The 18,806-nt window shown below is 39.8% G+C and overlaps 1 protein-coding gene across 8 annotated transcripts in view; it reads right to left on the bottom strand.

Moving 5' to 3' along the window:
- phactr4b (phosphatase and actin regulator 4b) overlaps nucleotides 1-18,806 on the bottom strand; it is a 36,811-nt gene that overhangs the window by 14,360 nt on the left and 3,645 nt on the right. For 3 of the 8 annotated variants that reach the window (XM_046847933.1, XM_046847934.1, XM_046847935.1), the window contains exons 2-3: nucleotides 12,875-12,979; nucleotides 12,168-12,212 (exon numbers count right to left, since the gene is read on the bottom strand). In XM_046847933.1, coding sequence (XP_046703889.1) covers nucleotides 12,168-12,180 — 13 coding nt within the window. In that variant the 5' untranslated portion in view covers nucleotides 12,181-12,212; nucleotides 12,875-12,979. Of the gene's footprint in view, nucleotides 1-6,896; nucleotides 7,163-12,167; nucleotides 12,213-12,854; nucleotides 12,980-18,806 lie in introns of those variants that run through there. The other 5 variants (XM_046847931.1, XM_046847937.1, XM_046847936.1 and 2 more) reach the window with 4 other exon arrangements.

The raw sequence follows: 18,806 nt of genomic DNA, 5'->3' as shown, positions 1-18,806 counted from the left end.
ACTCATCCTCCAGTACAATGTATTCCAAGTCTACAAGGCAGCCATCCAAATTTGAGACAGATACAGTGCTGAGACAAACTAGTCACTGACCAGCCATCCATCACAAAGCGCAGAGAACAAGGCAGAATGAATTCCCAGTCCTTCTGTCTCTGGAAAAGAAACAACCGAGTGCTGCAGTATGCAGCTTGACCAGGCAGTTGGCTGAGTCATTAAGCAGATCGTCTGGACGTATTGAGCACGTAGCTGAGCTGTGCAAGCTCTCTGCTCATGGATAATGGACATTAATGGAGTCAGTATTGCTCACAGCTCTGATCCAAGTGTGCAAGTGTAAGCAGATCAGGCAGACCCAGATGCAGATGGTACAGCTCTTTGATAAAGGTGTCCGTGGCGAGGTGTGAGCCGACTTCATATCCTGCGCAATGTGTGCTAAAAGCTGGGAGAGTCTGAGAGGGCTCAGAAAGGGTGGGAAGCCTGGGAAACAGAGGGAGGAAATGACACTCCACCCTGATCCTGAAAGAGGCAGGTGGGTGGGGGCATATACAGATGACCCCCACCCACTCTCCATACCAGCATGAACTGGAAAACAGTAAAACAAGAGGGGGAAAAAAAATAAAATAAAAATCAGTAATGTACTCTGTGCACATCTGTGCTAATGGGCAGGGAGAACATTAGCAGCCGTTGATCAAGTTTACATTCATATATAGTCATGGGGGGAGAAAAAAAAAAAAAAAAGAAAAATCAATAAAAATAAAAAGGTACACCCTGTTTGAATGTGATCCTTATCAGGTCATAGAATTGGTAAAACACAACCTAGAAAAGCCATGTGTGGAAAAACTATGTAAACCTTTACTGCTTTCATAGGAATTAAGATACAAAGTAGCAGTTAAGTGCTGCTAATCAAATGGTCTTCATTAATTAATCATCAGAAAGTGTAACCACCTTCAGAAAAGCCCAGGTTTTAGCGGTTTCTTGTTCTAGAGCAATCAGGTGTGGGTTAACACAAAGCTAAAGAGGAAATGCATCAGCAAGGATCTTATGAGATACAATTGTTGCTGAACCTAAATCTGGAAAGGGTTATAAGGCCATTTTCAAACAATTTTAAAGCCCATCATCGCAGAGTGATGATGACATCAAGTGAAAAAACATTCAAGCGCAAAAAAGCCGAGAGTTACATCTCAGGCTCTATACACCTCAGATAGCATGTTAAATGTGAACGTTCCTGACAGTACAATTACAAAAGGACTGAACAAATATAGTTTGTTTGGAAGGGCTGCCAGAAGTAAGCCTCTTTTCTCTTAAAATAAAAAATTAAATAAAAAATAAAATAAAATAAAAATAAAAACCCCATGGCATCACAGATTCCTTTGGCAAATTTGCATCTGAACAAACCACAAACATTTTGAAAAAAGGTCCTTTGCACTGACGAGACCAAAATAGACATGTTTGGCGATAATGCATAGTGCCTCTTTTGGCGACAATCAACACAGAATAACGGCACTAATTACTCATAGCAACTGTCAAACATGGTTGTGGGAGGGAGATTTGAGCTTGTTTTACAGCCACAGGACCTGAGCAACTTGCAGTCATTGAGTCGACTATGAGCTCATCTGCATACAGTGAGGAAAATAAGTATTTGAACACCCTGCCATTTTGCATGTTCTCCCACTTAGAAATCATGGAGGGGTCTGAAATTGTCATCGTAGGTGCATGCCCACTGTGAGAGACATAATCTAAAAAAAAAAAAAATCCAGAAATCACAATATATTTTTAAACTATTTATTTGTATGATACAGCTGCAAATAAGTATTTGAACACCTGTCAATCAGCTTGAATTCTGACCCTCAAAGACCTGTTAGTCTGCCTTTAAAATGTCCACCTCCACTACATTTATTATCCTAAATTAGATGCACCTGTTTGAGGTCGTTAGCTGCATAAAGACACCTGTCCACCCAATACAATCAGTAAGAATCCAACTACTAACATGGCCAAGACCAAAGAGCTGTCCAAAGACACTAGAGACAAAATTGTACACCTCCACAAGGCTGGAAAGGGCTACGGGGAAATTGCCAAGCAGCTTGGTGAAAAAAGGTCCACTGTTGAAGCAATCATTAGAAAATGGAAGAAGCTAAACATGACTGTCAATCTCCCTCGGACTGGGGCTCGATGCAAGATCTCACCTCATGGGGTCTCAATGATCCTAAGGAAGGTGAGAAATCAGCCCAGAACTACACGGGAGGAGCTGATCAATGACCTGAAAAGAGCTGGGACCACTGTTTCCAAGGTTACTGTTGGTAATACACTAAGACGTCATGGTTTGAAATCATGCATGGCACGGAAGGTTCCCCTGCTTAAACCAGCACATGTCCAGGCACGTCTTAAGTTTGCCTATGACCATTTGAATGATCCAGAGGAGTCATGGGAAAAAGTCATGTGGTCAGATAAGACCAAAATAGAACTTTTGGGTCATAATTCCACTAAACGTGTTTGGAGAAAGAAGAATGATGAATACCATCCCAAGAACACCATCCCTACTGTGAAGCATGGGGGTGATAGCATCATGCTTTAGGGGTGTTTTTCTGCACATGGGACAGGGCGACTGCACTGTATTAAGGAGAGGATGACCGGGGCCATGTATTGCGAGATTTTGGGGAACAACCTCCTTCCCTCAGTTAGAGCATTGAAGATGGGTCGAGGCTGGGTCTTCCAACATGACCCGAAGCACACAGCCAGGATAACCAAGGAGTGGCTCTGTAAGAAGCATATCAAGGTTCTGGTGTGGCCTAGCCAGTCTCCAGACCTAAACCTAATAAAGAATCTTTGGAGGGAGCTCAAACTCCATTAGAGTTTTTCAGAAACCTGACTGATCTAGAGAAGATCTGTGTGGAGGAGTGGGCCAAAATCTCTCCTGCAGTGTGTGCAAACCTGGTGAAAAACTACAGGAAACTTTTGACCTCTGTAATTGCAAACAAAGGCTACTGTACCAAATATTAACATTGACTTTCGCAGGTGTTCAAATACTTATTTGCAGCTGTATCATACAAATAAATATTTAAAAAATCATACATTGTGATTTTTTATTTTTTTTTAGATTATGTCTCTCACAGTGGACATGCACCTACAATGACAATTTTAGACCCCTCCATGATTTCTAAGTGGGAGAACTTGCAAAATAGCAGGGTGTTCAAATACTTATTTTCCTCACTGTATCAAAGTATTCTAAAGTCAGATGTGAGGTCAACCGACCAACAGTCGTGCAACAGGTCAATGATTCCAAGCACACAAGCAAAATCAACAATAGAATTGCTGAAAAAGAAAAGAATTAAGGTGTTGCAAGAGCCCAGTCAAAGTCCAGACCTCAAACTGAATGAAAGGCTGTGGCAAGACCTTAAGAGAACTGTGCATAAACAAATGCCTGCAAACCTTAATGCACTGAAGCAATCTTATAAAGAAGAGCAGGCAAAATTTCCTCCACGATAATGTGAGACCGATAAAGTCATGCAGGACATAACAAAAGTTATTGCTGTTAAAAGATGGCTCTACAAGAAACAGAATCTTATTGAATCTTAAGTTTTTCCACACATGGATTTTCTTTTATAAAATAAAATAAATGACATGGTGTGATGTGTGTCGTTTATCTAAGGTTGTATTTTTCAATTGTAACAATAAGAACCCTAGTTTTTTAATAATCTTTTTATAATTGGGTAAACCCATAGAATTCTAAGAGGGTGTACTTTCTTTTTCACATGATTGTAGCTTACATAAATGCTCATACAGGAACTGAGTTATCACAACCACCCAGAAAACCACTGGAACTGTGGCAATTATATTTCAATACAAAAACGATATGCAATACATCAACCAGAAAACAATCCAAATAATCGATACTGTACCTTCTACTACTGCATCCTCTACTGTCTACAGATAGAATGGGGAAACCAGCTTTCTGCCCCACTGTTCCAGCAAGAGTCCATCAATTTCTTTCCAGAAAGCTATTGAGTATATAGAGCTATGACCATCACGTTAATGTCCCTTTAAATCAACAGGCAGGATTGAACTCTTAGATTTACTGTCTTTTCCCCTCCCATTAGTTTCTTGCAAATTTTGGGGAAAATAAATTGTCAGATTTTTACAGTTGATCAACTTGAGCAGCCTGTATGCTGTTCATGAATTAGATGTTCATGGAACAGCATGTGTAAAGCTCCTGAAGGTTTGGAGTCTTCTACCCAAGAATTATTAATGGTGCTAGATGGAGATTTTGTGTGCGGAGCTTTGGTGGAGAAATTGCATTTGTATCGCACATATGATTCCAACCACAACATATGTAATATGAAATGGCACATTTCCATTTGAATGTTAATTTTTTGATCATAAAAAGCAATGACATTTGTTGGAGAGAGTTATTATTTGAGAGGATTAAATGTATAAACCAATAATCATCATGGAATATAGCCTAGAAAAATAACTCATAAGATTTATATTAAACTGATTATATTATACATATATTAAAGTGGAATGATTATAAACAGAATGAAATAAATCACTCAATAATCATTAGAACATTCAGAATAGAAAGCTGCCACTCTAATAAAAAAAACATCAGATTTGTCATGCACGGCTCAGCAGCAATCCAGCTTTAAACAGAACTCTACAAAATAACATTCAGTCAGGCCAGATAACATTTCTCAGCATGATTTCCATTTTCATCTTGAAAAGCCCCCGTCAACTCCCTCCATCAACCACTTCAGAATCTCAGTCTACAATAGAAGGATAAAGCAGGTCATATTTACACATCAATTCAACATGGTATATCATGGCGCTTCAAAAAAAATCTTTTCTTCACTATATGGGGCTTTTGAGTACTACAAATAGCATGAGACAAAAGCTGCTGTGAAACACAGCAAGAGCTTAGCACAATAAAAAAAACAAATGCAATGCCATGTCTGTAACAGCATGTGCATGGCCGAGTCACTTAGCATTTATTTATAACCATCACACTGCTGGTATTCAGCACGTAATTTACAGCTGCTCTAAAAAAAAAAAAAAAAAGAAATTGTGGGTTGTGAGCATCCCAATTCCAAACATTTCGGGGCGAATGTTTTGGTGAAGGTTTGATGAAGCCAACAATTTAATTCGGTTTATTATTTGAATGAGGACAATAAGGCTTCAGGGTGATTCAAAGAAAAGTTGCAAAAGCAGAAACATTGCACTGAGTAACAGCATAAAGTCAGTGTAGCATATGTTATCCAAAGGCATGAACAACATAAAAGGCATCAGGTTCTGTACAGGCAAAAAGCATCATAGATGCACAACTAAAAGCGTAATGTAGGGATCCAGGACCAGGGCAGAAGGAATCTGGTGGGTATGTTATTCAATTGTGTGAACGCAGAGACGATAGCGGTCAGTGGTTTTAGAGGAAATTGTGATGCCTGGAGCAGTTTGTGTAGTTAAGTAAGTTAAGCTGGTCTGTTGGGAAAACCTGTGAAGAGCAGCAGCACACTCCTCCTGCTCTCCTCTCACTCAACACACCTTCCCCCAACCATAACAGCACTTCATACAAAACACAGACATTTCATCGTCACAAAATGCTGCTGTCTATTATATAAACGAGCCAAGTGACCTCGAGAACAGCAGCACAGAGCTAATTCAGTGATCACTCTGTAGGCTCTACTGAAAGGTTCAACTCTTGGAAAGGTGACATTTTGCATTCGAAGTAGCCGTAAGTGAATCCAGCATCAACAAGGGCAAACCTGAGGAGAGTCCGCTGACCAAACAAAGGAGCCTGTATTGTGAAATGAAACTTGGCCGTGGCGTTTGGCCCGTCATTTTGGCTGAGCAGAACTTGGCGTCTGAATGATTCCTGTATGCAGAAAAAAAGAGACCCCAATGCTGTCTCCACTATCATCATCATTTCTGTTTATATTTAGAAAAGAGATCAGACGACATTGAGATTTTAGCCTTTTCTAGATAATTAAACCGCAGTTTCAGAGGTGGTAGGGAAACATCACAGTCTGTCAAGCTCATATAACACAATGCTGTCAGAACGGTCACAAAAATATCTGAACGCTTCTAGGTATCTTTGCCAATAATGTTCCCATTACACATCTACACACTGCCCCAAACCACACACTATATAATAACGCTTCAGTCCACAATGATCTTGAATATTGACCTGAAAATGTCCAAAGCCTGGACAAAACTAACAATACAGAAACAACAGTGGTTCTAAAGGTTTAGGAATGTTTATTAATGGGGTGTAAAAATGTCTCTGATCACCCAGTAAACCTAAAAAAAATAAAAATAAAAATAAATAATAATAATAAAAAAAAAACCAACACAAAAACATTATTTTGGGAATGAGATACAAAAACACCCCCGTCTGAGAGAAGCATGGCAACTTTAACTTTTTTTTTTTTAAGTAGTTAATGTGAGCTTGGATTACAAAAACAGTTATTCACTGTGAAACATGAATTATTATTAGTTCCAAAATTCCAATTCCTAATATCAATGGCATGTTCTGGCATGTCCACAAAAAAACATTTTTTGTTATCAAATTACTCCTCATAGTCATAAGTGCTTAGTCCTTCTTGTGTTTAAGTGTTTGCTGGTTTTAGTCCCGGTCAGTGCAGTGCTAAGGGCATATCACTGAATAAAAAAAAAAAATGCTTCAATCAGCAGCTTAAACATTATGATCCTGACTGTTGACAGATTTTGTCAAATCACAAATTCATTAACATTCACGTGATCCTCATGACATGGCCAGACAGATTTCGAGTCACACATTTACATTTAAAAAAACCCAAGCCCTGTTTTCTGGCCTTCTGCAGATGCTGAATACACATTATTGTAGCTAAACTTCAGACAACATCTGTGGTGTATATACCACACATGTGACTCACCAGTGTGTGTGTTGGTGTCCTGAGATGCAATCTCCAGAGAGAAGCTCTGTCCCATACTCTTGGCCCTAAGGGCCTTAGATTTCAGCAGTGCCCTAGAAAAGGCCACTTTGCACTGAGCAATAAGAGCGTCCCACCTGCACGACTCTTGACTTGCCTAGGCTCTCCACTTCAGAAAGCGTCCTCACAGCCACTTCTTTCTTCAACTCACGAATCTTTACAGAGCTGTAAAGCCGTCTGTTCTGTGTCTCTTTCACCAAAATTCCCTCCCTTCTTCCCTTCTGGAATTCTGCACTCCTCCCTCTGCAACTCCCCACCCCTTTCCTTTACACTGACCCTCCCTCTGCCTGAATGACTTAAGCCTATAAGTTAGAAAGACTACAGATGGATGCCTATCATTCCAAGGAGCCAGGGCCAGAATGTGTGTGTGTGTGTTTGAGGAAGGGTTGCTGTTGTGCAACACAAAAAGATACTTAATTAGAGCAATATGGTGAACAATATGAAGAATGTCTCTCATTCATACAGAGGCAGTGTTGGAGAAAAAAACTTCCCCTCTGCATTTGTATTTTGCTACAGAACAATATATATTTTTTTAGATGCAAATTGAAAACACAGGGTTCTTCGATTTAAATATGCCATTTCCTTTTAGCTGAATCCACATTGAACAAAACCATAACTGAAAAAGCGAATATTATTTATGCAGGACATTCCAACATCAGACAAGGAAAAAAAAAAAAGTGTTTATGGTTGTGGTTTATTTGGTTTACATCCAGCTCCTGCTTCATCCAAAAATATTTTCATTGAAATAAAAAGAAAACAGCATTGTGCCCCCTAGAGGCAACAGTGAGCAAACCCCCTTTCTTGGTCATCTATTGGAATTCCAGGCATGCAGCTTATCCAGCACAGTCTATTAGAGGAAAATGAGTGTGTGTGCGCCACATTTATGAATGACGCTCACAGACTTCTAATGCAAAGCTCCATGTTCCCATTTACTATTTCTCTAAACACATCATTTAAAGGGGTTACCTTTCTGTCTCGGTCACTAGAGAACCAGTTTAATATTAAGCAGAATAAGTACCGCGTGTCTCATTCTGCCTCAATAATTCAGTGATTTGTTAAATGTACTTAAAAGACTGAATCATTACAGCATGGGAAGTGCTCCTACAATAACTCACGCCCGAGACGGAGACAAACTAGAAAGAAAAGCCAAAACATACACTCAGCAGCCAGTTTAATAAACCACATGTTCTAAAACTCATCCAAAATTGTTTAGTTGACACCCAGCAAAAGTTAACAGAGCTGAAACTGGAAATGGGGAAGGCCATTTAGCAGCACTAGCAATGACACACATTAGGAGGAACACAACCAAGAGAAATGGGTGGCTGAATAAGAGGAGAGAGGGTGAGTCAGTAACTTTGCCAAACTACAGAGGAAGCAAAATGCCTGCTGTGTGTTTACTGTAGCACTTTCATTCTACACCAGTCATGATGACTGTTAATGGGCTGTGGATTACAAAATTCCCACATAGAGAAGCAGCTAAAGGGAAATTTTTTTATATCATTGAATGTCCGAGACTCAAATGTCAGATTAGGCATTTTCACCAAAACTCTCACTTTCAACATATACTATATATAGACACAAGTTTGACACCTGACCAAGCTTTTTATGTACTTTTTGAAGAACCCATTCCACATTTAGTCCCCATGTGTTGCTATAACAATCTCCATAATACTCCAGATGTAGCGTGAGGAGAACTAGGGTGCAACAACTAGGGTGAAGTGAAAATGCTACTGTATCCATAGACATCCTATACAAATGTATATCTCTGATTTTGTGGTAACAGTTTGGGAAGAACCAAATATGGTGAGAAAAAGTCAGGTGTCCTAGTCAGGTTTTTAATTTTCAAATAATAATACTGCAAGAGGCCAAGTTTTCAGATTTTACAAGAAATGAGCAACATGAGCAGGCATGGAGTCCCACGATTTTTCCTGAGTGGTTTGTTATTTATGGTTTATAAATATAAATGTCTCTCTCTCTCTCTCTCTCTCTCTCTCTCTCTCTCTCTCTCCCTTTCCCTCTCTCTCTCCCTTTCCTCTCTCTCTCCCTCTCTCTCTCCCTTTCCCTCTCCCTTTCCCTCCCAAATGTTTCTCTTATTCAATCTCTCTCTCTCTCTCTCTCTCAAACTGGGACAGCACCATAGAGCATGTTAAAGGCAGATTGAGCAGGTGGAAGCGGCTGCTTCCAAGGATGTCCTACAGGGGGCGAATGTTGGTAATCAACAACCTAGCCGAACCTGCTGGCGAACATCCAGGCTCTGCTAGTGGACTTCTTTTGGGACGGTCTACACTGGGTTCCTCAGATCGTTCTTCTCACTGTACCGGAAGACGTGGCATGAAGAGCAGCGGCCCATGGAATTTTACGCACAGTCGGACTACTGGGGCTGGACCAAACTTTGTTTTTAGTGGACACAAAGACGCTGGACGTTTGTGGATTACCGAGTTTTTACTGTGGGCTTTTTAAAATCTGGAACTGTTTTACAAAACAAAGAAAGGACTGTAGTACACTGCACTAGCTGCTGAATGAGCCCCTGCACTGCCCAGAGCACTCATCTTCTCAAGGGTTGTGACACTCCGGGAGCTGGTGAGTATCGCAGGCACGGACCTATCATGGACTGAGGACCTGGCAGCACGTGTGAGACTGTGGTCCCTGCGTGTTGTAAATCAGCTCCTACACCGATGGAGGTCTGCCCTAACACCGGAGAAGCATGTTCTGCTAAGTAACTACCAAACCACCGAGACCTGTTCCACAGAGGCGAGACCTTTTTCCCTCGGCTTGACATTGCTCCCGACCTTGACAGGTGTGAAGGTCCGCTCCTGGAGTACCGGGGTGAGAGCACGTTGACCTTTGGGTCAGTGTCGGGGAAGCTGCTCTACAGAGCCTGTGTCAAAGTTCTAACCAAAAAAAAATTGAGTGGGAGGGTAGACACCCAATGGAGAAATGTTTTGGGTTTTAATGATGATATTAAACCAGAATGGAGGGCGCTTTATAAACCACCATTAACAAAAAGGGCTGTCGACCTCCAATGGAGAATTTTACTTGATATTATATCTGTAAACGCTTTTATTTCGGTTTTGAATCCTGACTTTACACATGACTGTTCTTTCTGTTCACAGCAGGAAACTGTATTTCACACTTTTATTCATTGCCCCAGGTTACAGTCACTATAAGGTTACAGGTTACAGTCACTGTAAGGTTACAGGTTACAGTCACTGTAAACATTTCACTGCATGTCGTACCCTGTATGTATGTGTATGTGACAAAAAATTTGATTTCATTTTTGATTTTGTTTGTGTTTTTACAGAACATCTTAGGGTCTTTTTCTGTTGATTTTAATGTCCAGGTTTTTATTCTTGGTTTTAAATATGTCAGAACACACAGGTTCAAGTGCCAGCTGATTACTTTTATCTTCGGTCAGACGAAAATGGCAATCTATTTGAGCAAAAAAAAAAAAAAAAAAAAAATCGCTCTCTCTCTTCAACTGTTACTCTTATTCTCTCTCTCTCCAAAAGTAGCATCATATTTAAGGATTGGAATAATATGGCTAGTTTAAAAAACGAATTATAAGAACTGGTACAAAACAAGCTGATTGTCAGTTGTCGGGGAATGCCGTTGGCTTTGGTCGGATGGCATTGGCTGTTTCTCGGCTGATTCTGCATCTATCCGGTTTCCCTTTATGGATGCTGAATACAGACTACTGCCACCTGCTGGTCTGATACAGTTATGTTCTCTCGCGCGAGGCAGAACATACACACACGGTTTGGTGTCTCAGACGCTCCTGCCTAAAAATCGCCTTAATGTGCAGCATAATCGGCAGATGCCGATTAATAAAAATGGCAAAAATTTAAGGAAAACATAACACTGACAACAAAACCCAAATATCAGTAGATGTTTTTTCCCCCACAATTTAACACAGTATTTTACTAACTCCAAGTTTTCACTATGGCGACATATAAATGAATTAACATTTAAAATAAACTATGAAGTATTTCTTGTGACTATACATATAAACAAATAAACATTGTAAATTAAGTAGTTTAGTCACTACATTTCTTGGGCTGAATAAACTATTGAAACTTTTTTTCACAAAGCACATCCCAGCCATTACAGTTGCACCAGCCAGTGCACTCCTAGTGCCCGGATAAAGTCGGAGGGTTACGTAAGGAAAAGCCTCCATTGTCAAACCTGGCAAATCAAATATATAGATCAGAAACCTGAATACTGGATCGGTCGATTTACCAACGACCGCCACAGGTATTGTTAGCCAACAGGGCGCTGCTTCTTCTTTCGGCTGATCCCATTATGGGTCGCCACAACAGATCATCCGTCTCCATACCCCCTGTCCTCTACATCTGCCTCTTTCAAACCAACCACCTGCATGACTTCCCTCACCACATCCATGAACCTCCTCTCCTTGGCTCTTCCTCTTCCTGGTGGCTCCATCCCCAGCATTCTACTACCGATATACCCCATGTCCCTCTCTGCACATGTCCAAACCATGTGTTTCTAGGAAAGAAGAGCAGCTATGGAATTCCTAAGCCATTAAACCACAGCAACAATAAATTGCATACTGAAAGCTAATAGAGCTCTACCTCCAAGTTCAAAATACACTGGAAACACAGACAACGCCCCAACACAAAACAAAACCGAATGAGCGTTAATGATAATACAGCGAGCCCCATTTCTCTGTGTCCCAGATACAGCATCTACACTGAGGCACTGATCCGAACATGCACATCCTGCCTACTGGTTGGTTCTGCCCGAGTTCAGAACCTGCTTCTGCGACCTGGAAAATGTGCTAGCCTTGAATGTGTGATGGAGTGGACACATTCTAAATGTTTCAGTGATGCTGAACATTAGAACAGAACCAGCCTATTGTAAGGTGTTATCTGTCAATCATTCTTCAGCAAAACAGAAAACTTCATAATGTTGCAACAGTTGTCTGTATCATACTTGTTTGGCAGGCAAGCTAAAAATTCATCTGTTCATAAAGTTAGGATCAATTAATGATGTTGATTCAATGAATAGCTCATTATACCCAGTGACATAAATCCTGCCTGGGATATAGACTGGTTTCTGTATTTAAGCACAGACATGTTCCACACAAAAATATCAACGTGCTCTTGATGCAACCAACATTATTCGTATCATTATCCTTAATAACGTGGAAAGACAAACCAAATAAGTATGTGCTCAGTGAAATGATCGCTCACTCACCCCGATTTTCCATCACAGAATCTGACACAAACCAGTGAGTCGATCCTGCAAATGCAAATAAGAAAAGATGATTAAAACAGCTTTATTTCTTCTTTGACACATTATATAGTCAGTGATAAAATTCTCTATGAGATGTATAATTGACAGTCTGAAAATGTATTGTAAATGTTTACAATATTCATAAAAAAAATAACCATTATGGCTTAATTTTCACACACTTGTCCTCAACCTCAATACAAAAAGACAAAGAAATTGAATTTTGACCAAAGAAATTCGTCTGTCTTCATTGTCACAAGCAACAACAACAAAAAAAAAAAAGCATGACAGTGCATGTTAATATCTTAACACTGAAACTAGCTTTCGGGAATCTGTTGCTTTCTGGCTCTTCAGTTTTAAACTGTTGCTTTGGTGCAGGATCATTTTAAGGTTTAATACTTAATAAACTGGATTTCTTTTTCTTGTTGATTGAAAGATATTTTCACATGGAAATCATAGGGGATGCAAACTTTCGCACTCAACTCTAGCTGTTGTGTATGTGCACACTTTTATAACAGAAGAGTTTAGCAAATGTCTCCCACATGCTGCTTTCTAACATTCCTTCACCCTGCATTAATGCAAAACGCTCGATATTTCAGTCTTCGTGCGCAAACTAGTGACTAATATAAACAGAAACCTCTGAACACTGACAGCTAGCATTGGAAACGCACTGTGTAGAAGGTCATTGGCCTCGCAAGGGGGTGTTCGTTCTCCGTGTATCCAGTTCACAGGTCTCCGAGCAGCAGATACGGTACATGGGCTCACTTCTGCTTGATCTGTACAGGTCAGAAAGGGGAGGTTTAAATTAGCAGGAACAGATAAACACTTAAATACAGACACAGTAGCAGAGTCATCTCCTATACACACACTGGGCCCTTACAATTTCTAAATTATTCTGGGGATTTTATTTAAAAGAGTAAGGAAGAAGAATATGCATTATATACATTTTCACATCATTAACTTTGAATGAATGAATATATATATATATATATATATATATACAGGGAGTGCAGAATTATTAGGCAAATGAGTATTTTGACCACATCATCCTCGTTATGCATGTTGTCTTACTCCAAGCTGTATAGGCTGGAAAGCCTACTACCAATTAAGCATATTAGGTGATGTGCATCTCTGTAATGAGAAGGGGTGTGGTCTAATGACATCAACACCCTATATCAGGTGTGCATAATTATTAGGCAACTTCCTTTCCTTTGGCAAAATGGGTCAAAAGAAGGACTTGACAGGCTCAGAAAAGTCAAAAATAGTGAGATATATTGCAGAGGGATGCAGCAGTCTTAAAATAGCCAAGCTTCTGAGCGTGATCATCGAACAATCAAGCGTTTCATTCAAAATAGTCAACAGGGTCGCAAGAAGCGTGTGGAAAACCAAGGCGCAAAATAACTGCCCGTGAACTGAGAAAAGTCAAGCGTGCAGCTGCCAAGATGCCACTTGCCACCAGTTTGGCCATATTTCAGAGCTGCAACATCACTGGGTGCCCAAAAGCACAAGGTGTGCAATACTCAGAGACATGGCCAAGGTAAGAAAGGCAGAAAGTCGACCACCACTGAACAAGACACACAAGCTGAAACGTCAAGACTGGGCCAAGAAATATCTCAAGACTGATTTTTCTAAGGTTTTATGGACTGATGAAATGAGAGTGAGTCTTGATGGGCCAGATGGATGGGCCCGTGGCTGGATTGGTAAAGGGCAGAGAGCTCCAGTCCGACTCAGGCGCCAGCAAGGTGGAGGTGGAGTACTGGTTTGGGCTGGTATCATCAAAGATGAGCTTGTGGGGCCTTTTCGGGTTGAGGATGGAGTCAAGCTGAACTCCCAGTCCTACTGCCAGTTTCTGGAAGACACCTTCTTCAAGCAGTGGTACAGGAAGAAGTCTGCATCCTTCAAGAAAAACATGATTTTCATGCAGGACAATGCTCCATCACACACGTCCAAGTACTCCACAGCGTGGCTGGCAAGAAAGGGTATAAAGAAGAAAATCTAATGATATGGCCTCCTTGTTCACCTGATCTGAACCCCATTGAGAACCTGTGGTCCATCATCAAATGTGCGATTTACAAGGAGGAAAACAGTACACCTCTCTGAACAGTGTCTGGGAGGCTGTGGTTGCTGCTGCACGCAATGTTGATGGTGAACAGATCAAAACACTGACAGAATCCATGGATGGCAGGCTTTTGAGTGTCCTTGCAAAGAAAGGTGGCTATATTGGTCACTGATTTGTTTTGTTTGGTTTTGAATGTCAGACATGTATATTTGTGAATGTTGAGATGTTATATTGGTTTCACTGGTAAAAATAAATAATTGAAATGGGTATAAATTTGTTTTTTGTTAAGTTGCCTAATAATTATGCACAGTAATAGTCACCTGCACACACAGATATCCCCCTAAAATAGCTAAAACTAAAAACTACTTCCAAAAATATTCAGCTTTGATATTAATGAGTTTTTTGTGTTCATTGAGAACATGGTTGTTGTTCAAATTAAATCCTCAAATAAAATTAATCCTCAAAAATACAACTTGCCTAATAATTCTGCACTCCCTGTATATATATATATATATAAGCTAGCGGGCTTCTCAAGGTTACATAGCTGGTAATGTTAAAACCCTATGAGGTGAAAGGAAGGGCTTGGGAGAAAAAAAATAACATTTCCTTAAATAATCATGGCATGATTAATTACACAAAAAAAAATCTAAACGAGTAAAAGACTTTAGTTGATGCAGAGAATTCAGATCATGTTTATCAGATTGAAATGGACAGAGCATGAGAGGATGGAGAGTAAGTGGATAGATGAGGCAGAGAGGAGAACATGGCAGAGAAGAACAATGAAGAGAGACACAAAGTGGAAGCGAGAGTGATCGAGGGAATGTGAGAAATGCTAATGAATATCTCCCGAGACAGAGCGATTGATCGGAGTGAGGAAGAACAGACTTCACAGGCCAACTTCTCTCTTGCACCATATCACAGCAGCAGAACAGGAGGCAGGAGAAAAATCTCTCTATGTTTAATCAATGTGAAGCACTGACCAAACAAATCCTTTTGAACGAAGGGTGTAACGGTACACAAAAATCACGTAGCTCGTTTTTTAAGTCACGGTTCGGTCCAATTTCGGTTCGGTTGGGGGGGAGAAATGCAGAATATAAAATGTAGCTTTTTATTAATGTGGTTTATTATTATTAACATTTGTGAACGTCAACAGATTACATTTTAAAACAATTTCAAACAAAACGCCTGCTTGGTAAAATAAAATATAAAAACATTTTGTAACAATTTATACAAATAAAATATATACAAATAAAATATAATAAAACATTTTAAGCAATACACTTGTTACACTGATTAAATTGAGTATTTGACTAAAGAGTGATCGATTAAATTGGCACAAATTAAATACAATTAAATAAACGGAAAGATTTTATTAAATAGTTTACATTGTTAAACCCCATTTGGGTAATACACGTGTGTGTGTGTGTGTGTGTGTGTGTGTGTGTGTGTGTGTGTGTGTTTTGCATTTAATATAAAATTTTCTAAAGATATGATCTACTTAACTGTTCTACTTAATTCAGCATAATTTAACGTCTTCATTCCTTCGACCCATCATTCGTTCACTCCCTCGATATGTGGAATTGTCAGGATTTTCTCCTTTTAAGCTGGAGATAAAATGCTGAAGAATGCATATCCCTAGACTGTCGTAAAAAGGGAAGTGGCACTAGAAAATCGTATTTCCGGTACGGAGTGAGTAGCCACAGTGTGACTCTAGTTGCTTTTTTATAGCCCTGGCATTTTTATGTATGGTTTCAAGTTTACTAATCACAATAAAAAAAATTAATGCAAGATGGAGACTAAACAAACTTGCGGTCCGCCACTTAATAACCATTTAACCATGTTCCGAAAGGATTTAACTGAAAGCTCTGTATCGAGATGGTTCAGTACGGATACACTGTTACATCCCTATTCAGAACACATTTTGAACAATATAAACAGGACACGCACGCTCTGCAACGTCACTTTCACTTATTACTTATATGAGTCAGACCTGCTGATCTAACTCAGAACCCACTGTAAAAAAAAAAAAAAGGTGACGGGAGCAGGTTTAATTTTAGTCTTCTTTGTAGGCCTATTTTTCAGGGAAAAATGAATGTCAGTGAAAAGAACACATGTTGTATATGTATATGCAGCAAAACAGGTAGAGTATTTTGGGGCTGCTGGTGTGCTTTAAAGTAGCGTGAAAAAGGCGAGTCTAACGGTGTGTATGTGTATGTACAGAGTAAGAGGAAACAAGATCATTTCTAATACCACAACATCCAAAATCACCAGCTAAACATTAAATTTAGTGTATGCAAATGCACAAAGCACACAGCTCACAAAACGAGAGTTAATGCTTGGGTTAAGAAGGCTGAGGTTAGCAAGAATTTGACCATAAGCCTCAGCAGCTTGACATTTTTGAGGTTTCAGCAACCGAAATAATCCTAAAACTGTATAACACTTCCTCGGGAATTGCATGTTCTGTCAACGTGTTCGAGTCACGTGTCACAAAAAAAAGAAAAAAAAGGGGGGGTGGTATTACACTAACAATGGCCATAAAGTTTGTTTACAAAATCAAGATTTTCAAACAATCACAGCAAATGTATATACATCTAGATCCACCAGCGTGTGTGCTTGTGACATTTGGTATGGAGGGTGGTGTTGAATTTCACCTGTTGGTTTTTGAGCTGCAGTCTGATGATTGTGTATGCAGTGTACACAATCATTTACAATAACATGGCCATCCTGTTCGCAGATGTGCTGGAAAGCTTTATATGAAAAACAGCGTGTCCTAATATGCTCTGGTACTCATCATTAACAATGTACCAATAAAACGATGCACGTGAGCTCGTACACAAGTGACTCGCATACGTGATGTAAATACAATAAAATGCTCACTACAGAGGCAGAAGAAGAGCAGAGAGAAGACCTCTTAGCAGTTGACATGAATTACTTCCGATACAACGAGCAGCAATCAGCAGCTTCAGTTAATATTTTCTCTTGGTTAAGAGCTTCCAGGCTCACCCTCGTATTTCCCACAGCATTTAACAAAACAACGTGCTACATTTGATTCAACACATGGAAAGTAGACGTGAGCTTGGTACATTACCAAGACTTTGCCGTTTAACAAAACACTAAAAGCAATACACTGTCGTGGAAGCACTCTATACATTTACAGCATTTAGCAGATTCTCTTATCCAGAGTGACTTCCAATTATCTCATTTATACAACTGCTCAGCTGAGGGTTAAGAGCCTTGCTTAAGAGCCCAGCAGTGACTGACAGTAGTGGTGCTGGGAATTGAACTCACAACCTTCTGATCAGAAGTCCAACATCTAAACCACTAACCCACCACCTTCCCCTATACAAAATGAGGGTGTACATACCATTCTATCTTAAGCAAGCTCATGCTAATAATAAATGCTAATCCCAAACACATCAATCTTGATTAATCAAATTGATGTTTAAAATTAGATTTCTTAATTATTAACTTACCTACTGTCATGTTTTTACCTTTTTTTTAATTATTATTACTGTATTCAGATAAACGTCCAATCTTCACCTCAAATTTGCAGATCTTAAAAAAACCCTAGCAATCGAGTAAATCCTAAAGTTTATTCCAAATGTATTTTTTAAGAGATATTTTGGAATCCTGTTCATCTGTCTGCATCCTTACAAAATCAAATACTTTAACAAAGGAACCTTGAGGTGCATTGTATAATATACTGTTGCCAAGATTTGGAAATGTCTACAGTCAAATTCTGGCTTGCTATTGCATAACCTCAGTCTGTAAAGCGAGCACAATGGTGGAATGGAGATGTTGAAGTGGCAGCGTCCTGTAGGAACGCAGAAGTCTGTGTTTCAGTTACAGTAAATCTGCTTCAGTTGTCACACTCCATCGCACAGAGCATTTAAACAGTGGTGAATCCGACGCTGTGATATGAACGAGCATGCGGGTGACTTCCTATATACCAACAAAGCGTGTGGGTTTGGGTGTGTGACGTGTGTGAACATGAAAAACACCATTAAACTGACCAGGACATACCGGCATGACCATATCATGAGTGTACATGATGAGTCTATGATGAATCCTTCCCTTAGGCTTAAAAGCAATCTAATGCTTCGTAGACATCCCTAACCACATATGCATAACATTCTAACAGACACAAACACATGCGCGCACGCGCACACACACACACACACCACAGGAGGGGAAGTGAGAAAATGGGATGTAACTGGCCTAGTTCCTAAATGAGTGTTAACTCCTAACGAACCGCCATGCACCAGTCGAGATGGAAAAAAAACCAAAAACAAAAGAAAAAACCACCCTTAGGGAACAAACATCAGCTGTACTGTAAATTAAACAGGGAACTTGTGGAACAGGAAGACAATTTTTACAAATGTGATTTCTCACTGTTCAGATAAAGACTAAAATTGCAGGAACTGAAGCCGACAGCGCCGACTTATTTGCTGTGCATAACTACGAGATGTCATTGAATGACCTTTCCTGACGACTTTATTCCAGACATATATTCTGTTATATAGCTGACTGGAATGGTGTAAATC

Source organism: Silurus meridionalis, chromosome 4 (assembly GCF_014805685.1).
Source record: "Silurus meridionalis isolate SWU-2019-XX chromosome 4, ASM1480568v1, whole genome shotgun sequence".
NCBI lineage: Eukaryota > Metazoa > Chordata > Actinopteri > Siluriformes > Siluridae > Silurus > Silurus meridionalis.
Note: the sequence above shows the minus strand (reverse complement) of the source record. Positions and strands in the feature narration are given on the sequence as shown.